This window comes from Odontomachus brunneus, unplaced genomic scaffold (genome assembly GCF_010583005.1).
Source record: "Odontomachus brunneus isolate Ranch 3 - 2012 unplaced genomic scaffold, Obru_v1 Obru_scaffold_067, whole genome shotgun sequence".
In the NCBI taxonomy this organism is placed as follows: Eukaryota; Metazoa; Arthropoda; class Insecta; order Hymenoptera; family Formicidae; genus Odontomachus; species Odontomachus brunneus.
The window spans coordinates 1,461,146-1,472,048 of NW_022639517.1; the positions used below are offsets into that span (position 1 = coordinate 1,461,146).

General features: G+C 33.2%; 1 protein-coding gene and 1 pseudogene across 12 annotated transcripts in view; both read right to left on the reverse strand.

Moving 5' to 3' along the window:
* LOC116846699 (rho guanine nucleotide exchange factor 11) overlaps positions 1–10,903 on the reverse strand; it is a 660,614-nt gene that overhangs the window by 349,003 nt on the left and 300,708 nt on the right. For all 12 annotated transcript variants that reach the window (XM_032820895.1, XM_032820894.1, XM_032820888.1 and 9 more), the window contains one exon: positions 465–656. In XM_032820895.1, the coding sequence (XP_032676786.1) occupies positions 465–656 (192 nt within the window). The remainder of the gene's footprint in view (positions 1–464; positions 657–10,903) is intronic.
* Positions 10,030–10,148, reverse strand: LOC116846724 (annotated as a pseudogene).

The window sequence follows — 10,903 nt, forward strand, 5'->3', positions numbered from 1 at the left end:
CATATGGCGCGCCGCAGTGTGTTTGGGATATGGCCAATTTTCACAAATTTATTACTCCGAAATTAAGACCTATTCTATCAAACGCCGGGACACGTATCTTTTTTTTCATCTCCAGAATAATTAAAAAAATTGGGGTCGAAATCCCAGGGTGAGTCACCTGGTCTTCCCCTTGTGAAACATTTTTGCTGAATATGCTTGGCTGAAGAATTATTAGGGTGCATCTTTTAAAATGAGATACCCTGTATATATATACTATACTTATATATTATAAAAAATGTTTATATCCTCATATAAGTTTATTCTTTTTAATAATCTTTTCTTGTATTTTTTATAAGCAGCTGTTATTTTGAGTTTACACTATGTAAATAGAATTATATAGTGTTTATCAAAAATTTAATGAAAATCATAATAAATATCAAGAATTAATTAAATTTTGTATATAAAATGTTAAAATCTCGACTTACGATGTAATATATGGTTCTGCGAATGATGGTGAAGATGATGATGATGATGAGATGAGGGAGGTTTTCTCTCGGGTCGAATACGCTCCATCAGCTTACTGATTCTATCATTGGTTCTTTCCTTCCTTATCAATGGACCCGGGCAATTTTCCTCCACTACACGAACACACTGCCGATGTACGCTGAGAGAACAATCTGTCAATAAAAAAAACAATATAGCATAATATCAAATCAAGATTTCATTCTGTATGACTTTTTTGTTTTAATGAGTTATAAGTGTATATAATATGAGTTATGAGTTATAATGAGTTACAATGAGTTATAAAAAATTAAAAAAAAAACATTTCGAAAATTAAGCTAAGAAGTGCAAAAATAATGAAATATAACTCGTTATCCGATTTTAAATAAAATTTGTACAAATATATTTGTATATTATAAAAATTAGTTATTAAAATATTTGTGACAAATATTTTTATTTGATAACAAAAATTAAAAACTTATAATTTTTCAATGTTATCTCTCTATTATATCTGACAAAGGGACCGCACGTATCTGATGTCACGGATTTTGATAAATTTTTTTTTTTTTTGGTTATTCTATAACACTAATGTACATTCTATGTAAAAAGATTTTTGTCAATACTTCTTTGTTTCGGAGAAAAGCATAAAATAATTTACGAGCGTCTTATAGGCCAAGCGTATAATGAAAATCTTAAGTGCTTCAGTGGCCGCGGTGGTTAAGGCGCGGTGTGTCATATTTTTGGCTTGGGTTCAATCCCCGGACCATTCAATTTTTTCTTTCGTTTTATTGTTGTATTTTTAATTCAAATTGTAGGACACAATGAACACAAAAGTACGAAAAAGAAATATATTAAACATGATTATAAATGACAAAACATTAAGAAATATGTTGTATGAAATTATGTTAAAATTAAAATTATGTTAATCTTATGTTTCACTTATATTTGAGGCTGTTTTTCCATCCTCTGATATTTCATATAGTGTTTGTTTTACTTTATAAATTTCTAACGTAAATTCCAAAGGAAAAGAACGGAATGATCCAAGATAATTTTAAATCCTGCAACGGTTGTTTTCATTTTGGCGAACCTGAATATCGGAACGGACACGTGAAATATTCTAGTTTGGCTTACGCACTCGTGTAAGAAATCTCTAATAATTTGAATCCTTTGAAATTTATAAAGTAAAACACTATGAAATTTCAGAGGATAGAAAAAACAGCGTTAAATATAAGTGAAACATAAGATTAACATATAATTTAAGTGATTTTAATAATTCTTCAAAACGTTTCATATCAATGTATTTGATCTATATTTAAATATATATGTATTTAATTAAATTAAAATGAAATTAAATGTAAAATTCTATTGAAAGATCATAAAATATGATTTGATGGAAAAGTTAAAAAAAAAATAAAAACAAAAATATTAAATATTGATTTTATAAAAAAATTGAGTGATTACAAGAATATCAATAAGGAAATAAGTGATAAATAATTTTGAATATTTTGTTTATAAAAAACGCTTTTCAATGTTATGCGAAGAAGAAGAAAAATATTTTATTTTCATTATAAAGTCTGCCAACCTCTTCCCGCAATTTTTGTGGGAATGTAGAATGGATTGAGATGGATATCAAAATTCTATTTATGATATTCGCAGTAATAACCGAGAAATTAATTGTAAAAGATCATGGAAAAACGCGCACTGAATGGTAGAGGGAGAAGCGCTCAAATTACAGGACGGTTCAGAGCACAGATGCCGGCGCGCAGCGAATGAAAAAACAACGCACCGTTGCCTGTACTTATTTTGCTGCGCTCCTACGTCTCGTTTCAGTGCTACGTCGCGAGCGCTCCCCCTCTTCCCTACAATTGAGTGTGCGTTTTTCCTTATTCCTTCATAATTAATATCTCAACTATTCTAATATCGTCAAACAATATAGGATTTTTATGTTTACCTCAATCTGTTCTACGTTCAAAAATTGCGAAGAAAAGTCTAGGACACTCTGTACAGCGATAGTATATATCTTGCTTTTACATGTTCAATATTCTATGTTAATTAAATAAGTTAAAATTAATTTAATAATAAAAATGTTAATCCTTTGGAATCAAAGGAAAAATCTTTCTTTAAAATAAAATTAATTATATTAATTAAAAATAATAATCTATATTACTTGAGTATTCTCTATATTATTTGAGTATTCAAATCTATATTACTTGAGTATTCAACATTATTTTATTAGAAAAAGAATAACGTCTAGAGTCAATATTTGTCAGTATCCAGATACAATCATCTGTATGACCATCCAGATGAACAAATAAAATCATCTTGATCTTTAGATGAAAAATACAAAGTATCTTCATCTTATAAGGGACTGTCTATACGCGCCGCGTTAGATTTAGCTAATCTTTATACATGTTGTATTAATCTCTTAAATAGAGCTCGTATAACTGTTACCAATGAGCACTAGTTTACAAGAAATCGGAGTTGAAAGTTTTCCGTGTGTCTAGAGTACCGCTTAAGTAGGAGCGAAATTCAAGTAGCCAGCGTGGCGCAACGAGTAAGGAACGCGGCTAGAACGCTCAACGTCATGCGTTCGATTCACAGACTTCTATATTACACTAGACTGCTAGCCTCTTATGTAAGTCTGATCAAAAAATCTATATATCTAAGCCATCATGGAGGAGAAAGATAGCAGTATTGAAGAATGTAAGATGACCGTCATATTTGACAACTGAATTAGTGTGAAGTTATCTATTATTATAGCTATTGTTTGTTGAAAATTTCAGCAGCTAAGAACGCAACAATACGTTGGCATTTTTAAGATGTATGTTGTTACTTAATGTATTTATTCGCTTAACCTTAACCAGTTGTCCTTACTTTGCGCGTATATGTCGCATATATGCATAAATATATAAGCAATAATTGGACAAAGCTTCAATATTGTCGAAGTCAACCAATAAAATCCGCATTCTATAATATCTTCACTTACATAACTACATATATTACAAGTGCATATATTACATAAAGTATATAGATTTCTTAACCCTTTCAGTCATAGTGTCCTTTATAAAGAACACCGTTTTGGTCTTGTTTTTTTCAGCATATCTTTTGTTTTCAAAGCAAACTCATGGGGTTTTTTACATTTTTGCAGATAGAAAAAGGTTCAAACATTAAAACGCAGTACATGTTTTATAAATGTCTAATAATTTTTATTTCTTATAAACAAATTCGTACAAAAATGCATGTTTTTTCAAATTTAATTCGTTAGTGCTAATTTCTATAATAAACATTTACTGCAAATTATTGTTTTTAATGTTTTTGAGATCGCTAAATTTAGATCCACCGATAAATTTACAAAATTCAAAATGGCAGGTTCAATATGGCGACCAGTACTACAGAAAAGTGATTATTTCTGCAATCAACCAATTACTATTGCTTTGAATCATTTATTTTTAATTCTATAAATCATTTTCGCTGATGTTTTTGGGGTCATTAAGTTTGAATTGGCTATTACATATAGAAAGATGTTTCCAAATGTAATAAGTCCATATTTACGAAGAGAGGATGTTTGCAAATATAAAATTCAAAATAATTTTTTATAGATATTATAGTCTGCCATTTCAGAGTGGATTTCTCAAAATGAAAAGCTGCAAACATCAACGTTCTCAAAATATAGCCTTCTAATATGAAAACCACCCCTGTGATTTTTATCAAACTTGTTTATTTTCTGTTCTGAGAAATTGTTTATTTTCTGATCCACCATCTTGGATCCGCCATCTTGAACTTGATTTTTGTTTATCGGATCTCAGATTTGAACTCAGCGACCCTAAAAACCTATCAAACCATCTCTAATTTATCAGATTTCACAAAACTGTTAATTGCCTGATCCGCCATCTTAGATTGATTCTTTTCTTGACCTAATCCAAGATTTGTATTCAATGGCCCTAAAAACCTATCAAACTATCTTTGATTCATCAAATTTTGCAAAACTGTTAATTTTCTGATCCGCCATCTTGAATTTGATTTTTTTTTGTAGTCTGACCCCGGATTTAGATTCAGCTATCCTAAAAACCTAAAAAATAATCCTTTATATGATGATTGCTATATTCCCTGAATTGCGTGACTGAAAGGGTTAACCATTATCTCTCCTAAAATCACTCGAACTAGCAGTCTAGTATAATATAGAAGTCTATGGTTCGATTCCGGCTTGCGCCAACTTTTTTTTTTAATTTTTCTGAAATATGAAATAAAATAAATTATTAATATATGAGTTAGCCAACTATCATCCCAGTATTATTCGTATTTTTTAAACAGAATTGTATGAAAAGTAATGAGATAGCCTAACGAATAAATAAATTATTCTTTTAAAGTTCGAGAAGAGATTTTATTTCAACATTACATTACTAATCGTCATATTACTTTAGAATGCTTGCCTGATGAATTTTAAAATTTGTGTCCTGTGGGAACGGTCTAACAGTGGTATCATTTTTGTTACCTGCGATTTCTTTCGCGTTTATTATATAGTGGAGAGGTGATGGAGAAGAACTTTTCGCGGAAATTCATATATTAATCATTTATTTTATTTCATATTTCAGAAAAATTAAAAAAAAGCTGGAGCAAGCCGGAATCGAACTACAGACTTCTATATTACACTAGATTGCTAGCTCGCATGATTTCAGCAGAGATAATGGTTCAAAAATCGATGTACTTTATGTACAAGTAAAGGTATTATGGGATGCGGATTTCATTGGTTGACTTCGACTAGTGAAGCTTCGTCCAATAATTGCTTATATACTGCGCATGTGCGACAATATACGCGCAAAGCAAGGATGAGTGGTTAAGGTTAAGTGAATAAATACACTAAATAACAGTATAAATCTTTAAGATGCTAACGTTTGCGTACTTGGCTGCTGAAATTTTTAGCATACAATAGTTATAATAATAAATAACCTCACACTAACTGAACTGTTAAATATGACGGCCATCTTACATTCCTCAATACTGCTACCTTCCCTCTGCATGATGGCTTAGATCAGGGCTTGGCACATATTGCCCATTTTGGCCAATTCTCGGGAGCTACGTCTTCTATCCGCCTTGCCGCGGGGTGATCCATGCAAATAACGGTCGTGGCCAGTCGCGGCTCCAAGCTAAGAGGCACGACCGTCACTTGCGAGGCCCGCTGCGCGGCAAAAGGAAGATAAAATGCGTAGCTCCCGAGAATCGGCCGAAATGCGCAAAATGGGCCGAGCCCTGGCTTAGATACGTAAATTTTCTGATCAGACTTATATATGAAGCTAGCAGTCTAGTGTAATATAGAAGTCTGTAAATCAAACGCACGTTGAGCGTTCTAGCTGCGCTCCCTACTCGCTGCGCCACGTTGGCTACTTAAATTTCGCTCCTACTTAAGCGGTACTCTAGACGCATAGAAAACTTTCAACTCCGATTTCTCATAAACTAGTGCTCATTGGCAACGAATCATCCGAGCTGTGTTTACAGGAAAGGAATTACTACACCATATATAAAGATTAGCTAAATCTAACGCAGCGCGTATAGATCCCCTTGTTAAAGGAAAAATGTCATTTTATCTGAAAATTATATAAGATGACGTTATGTGTTATATAAAAATCTGTTTTCTTGGCCTAAACGTGTAAAAGTCAATTTAAAAAAAATATATACACAGAGTGTCCTATTTTAACTTATATATAGAAATATCTCGAAAACAATGCATTTTCGAACAAAATGTATCAAATAAAAATAGGGTTTAAAGGGCTCATGAGATGAACTACTTAGATTTTGAGCCCGGAGCCTCCTTTGGGTCCAATAAAACCCAGGTTGATTTTTTTGATGGAAACATCTATTTTTTTATTACAGATTTTAATTCTATGGAAAAAATAAGGAAATTTTGTTCTCAGTAACTTTTCGCTAAACCTTCTTTAACAGGCGCAAAGTAGTGCTCACACACACGCGCGCGCGCACACACACGCATACACGCACACACACGTACACACACACACACACACAAAATTATTTTGAAATACATTCGAAAATATAAAACTATTAAGGTGCCAATTCATGGGACGCTAAAGAGCAACATTGAACATTGTCACGTAACGTTATTTGACGCTAGAGAGCGTCAAGAAAAGAAGTTGGGTTATTTCAACTTCAAGTGTAAAGAAACAATAAAAGTTGCATTACTCAAAATTTAACGCTGTACCTCTTTTCATGAATTTAAACTGACGCTGGCGTTCAGTGGTCACGTAATCGTGGTTACGTGATATTTTTATTTTGTTTTGACGCAGAAAATGAGCGTCGAGCGTCAGTATTAAAAGGCATCTTTATTGATCAAATAATTAATAATAATATTAAAACGGTGATAGATTTATTCAGAGAAAACTTGATAATTAAATGATATTATCTTCTTTCTTAATAAAGCGAGGAAGGGTAACAAATATGCAGAAGAATAATAGAATGAATAACAGAATGAATTTAATAGATAAGCAAGTGCGTAGACTGACGTCAGATTGGCAACAGGATCTGTCGAATTCGAGCAGGATCTGTCGACAGATCCATAGTCATCTGCGTCTCCAACCTGCCGTCAGACTGCTGACAGAATCTGCTAACAGACTCTGACATCAGATTGGCGGCAGATTGCGCGCAGAGCCTGCCGACAGACTTTGACGGCAGATTACGCGCAGATCCTGTTGTTTCGTAGCTTCTTCAATTAAATTTTTGCTAGAAAATTTTCTCATAATTTTTCATAATTACTCATAGAATGAGCACTTTCTCATAAATATTCGTAAAATACAATGAAAAAAAGTTTTTCTATATTATCTTTTCATAATTTTTAAGATTTTCTATGGTGAGATTCAAACTTGAACCAAAGACATCTTTTGGATAATCGTCCCTCGCCTTAGACACTACGCCAATTCCTCATTTGATAAAAAGTGCTTTGTATTGCCCACTTAAAGTTTAAGGAAGAAAAATCTTGGAGTTTATTCGCCTTTTAAACCGTAAAATATAAACAAAACCGTTTAGCGTATAAATAATGTAAGAGAGATCGGCAAGATAATTCAAAATTAATTTTCTACCAGGGACTGCATAGAAAATTGCTGCAATAAAACAGCAGATAATGAAATTTCTCCATCATGCTAATAAAATACTGTGCTTTTACATGTGCGAATTAATTTGGTCGATCATCCAGTTCAGATTGTATTAAATTTTATCAAAATCGAAGCATGATATATTTTCAAATTAACTATCACAAAAATTCTGTAAAAGTTATTTATATGTTTCCATTATTTACATGGCGAGACTAATATTTTATTCGGTGCTGCTGCCTTCAGTACTTAGCGCATGACGATTAAATCGTCCAGATTTAATGACATAATGATATTAAAAAATAATAATAATATGAGAAATTGTATGAAAAATTATGAGAACAATTTTTATCAGGGACGGCATATGTACGCCTTTAAGTGGCCATTTAAACTGGTCATTTAACCATTGTTCTATACTTGTACTCGTTATTTCTCTATTATTGTTGCTTTTTTGTAAGAAATGTGTAATACAATTTTAAAAAGTAAAAATTGTTTTTTATGTGTATATGTGTACAATTATTGCACAATATAATTATCTTAACTCCTCTGCAGAAGTTTTACATGGTGTGTATGTGAAACTGCCTCATTTAATAAGGTACATATGGTTCTTAATAAAATTAAATAGCCTATCTAGGAAACAGAATCTGCACGCAATCTGCCGTCAGTCTGTCGTCAGATTCTGTCGACAGGCTCTGCGCGCAGTCTATCACCAATCTGTCGTCAGAACAGATTCTGCAATCTGTTGTCATTCTGTCTACAGACACTGTTAACAGACTCTGCGCAAAATCTGCTCGTGCAAGTTTGGCTATCTGGGTGGATAAAGAAATATAATTTTTATGAATATTATATACAATATTTTAACGTGTCCTAATATGTGTAATGATATGTCCTAATATGTGTAATGATATGTGAATAGAACATTCGCACATTAGCAATGAGTGCTATTGATAGTGAAAAATAAAATTATTTTTTAGAGTTCCTCCAATGTTTCCCCCAAAGACAATAAAAGCAGCAAAATTCCATTCTGTTACTTCTGCATACCTATTCCTCTTTCTTGCTTTATTAACCCCTTCACTGTAAAGAGCAAAATCACTATAAGTGGGCCAAAATGTATAGGGCGTTCCACCAAACGCATTTTCATAAAATTTTGCATATAACTATTTTTAACATCGCTGAACACGAATCTGAGGTTGAAATTAGAAAATTCAAAATGGTGGATCCAATATAGCAATAAAAAAATATAAAAAATTCAATAAAATTGCGAATTTCTGTAAAGCTCAGTAGGAACCCGGATAGAAATTAATCGAGGCATGCCCCAATTCTGTCGAGGCTTTAGATAGGTACGCCCTAAGATATGCCTGTCTTTGTTGACCCTAGATAGGGTCTAGAAAGACAAATCCTGAATAGATTTTCGTATAAAGGTCCTAGACAGGCATGCCCAAGTATAGGTTTTCCTTCGTTGCGCCATTGACGAGGTACTAGAAAAGACCGTCGGTCTTACGGGCTTTAGCGACACGGAGAAATCTCATCACTAAATTATATACTACCTGGAATGTGCGCTGCCTCTTGAGGCGTGTGGGATGAGAGAGAGGTTCCTTGTTTCCTCTCTTATCCTTGTCTGGTTCATAATATAGTCAAGAGTGAAGAGAATGTGATACAATCCAAGTTAAAAGTTAGAGATAACATGAAAAACAGTGACCACTGAGTGGCAATGACTTAAGCTTATGAACGAAAGTTTAAGATATAAAAAATACATATAATAAATACATACATATTTCTTTTTCTCATTTATTAGTATTCATTTATCGACTTATTCTTAAGAAAAACAAAGCAAAGATGGTTTCTAATTCGGAGATTCAGCTTATGTTTAAAAATCAGCTGACTTAGCTTTTGGTTCAGACTGTACTAGACAAAGACAGAGCGCTGCTCGAGACCTACAAGCATGCTCTCTCTCATCTTAAGAAGTAGCGCGCGTTCCAGGTAGTATATATTTCAGTGAATCTCACCGTACGCTAGCGCCCTCTCAATAACAGCGTGGCCGGAATATGAAACATTAGCTCGAAATAAGCGTAGATGGTAACAGATATGGAGTAGTTAGGAAAGATATCAAGCGATGTGATGAAATACGTATAAGAGTATAAAAAAACAAATCGAGTGCCGACTAATAAATATTTAATGCTATATACATACATCCACACACACAGACACGCACACACACACACACACACACACACACACACACACACACACACACACACACGCACGCACGCACGCACGCACGCACGCACGCACACACACACACACACACACACACATACAACTTTTATGTATGAAGAAAACGTTTATCAATCAGCACTCGACCTATTTTCAGTACTTCTGCGTGCATTTTATCAGATATGGAAATGTACGGGGATTTTAAATGAAATAAATAATTATTGATAAATAAATGAAACTATGCCAACATCACACGGTGTTCCCAGACGGTTACCCATTCAAGTACTAACCGTGCCCAGTGTTGCTTGATTTCAGTGATCAGACGAAAACTGGTATTTTCAGCACGGTATGGACGTTGACGATGAAAGCTACGCAATTATACACACATTTTGCGTATTTAAAAGAAATTAGTCAATGGCAAAAAAAAATTCAGATCTGAACTGGCTCGTTTCGACGTCGATCGACGAGTTATTTCTCACTGGGACTTGGTTTAGTGAAATAACATTATCTTAAGATAATGCTTCGCCGGGGCCATAAAGAAGCACACGTGTGAAATCCTATTAATAAATTTCTTTAATAATCATAGCATTGTAATCTTCACATGAACCTTTAGAGTCAATCAGACTCCATATCTTACCCCATGATTTTAAATTATTATTTTTGTTTTCACTGTAAAATTTGAAGAAATGAAAATATTAGGAACAGCCTTCAATCCCCTTGACCTTGACAAATGTTGTTAAGGTCATGGCTCTGAACAACATTCAAAAGGTTTCAGTCGGTCGAACACCTTGAGTACCAATGTTAATGGCAACAATATTGTAAATTTGAAGCATTTTAACTCGAGAGATACTTAATGAAAAAATATTTTATTACAGTGTTTTGGAAAGCTCTCGAGGTAAGCTACAAGAATATGTAATAATATATGGGGTGTTCCATTTAAGAAATTGAAGATGACCTTCAAGTGACTTTCAAACGACTATCTAGGTCAAGCAAATTGCACCATCTTATTTCCCCCTCCGAACCATATAACTTTTGTTTGAAATATTTTTCCGTATCTTCCATATTTTTCAAGATATTTGCGTGGTTTGATTAAAATGACTCACCCTGTATATATA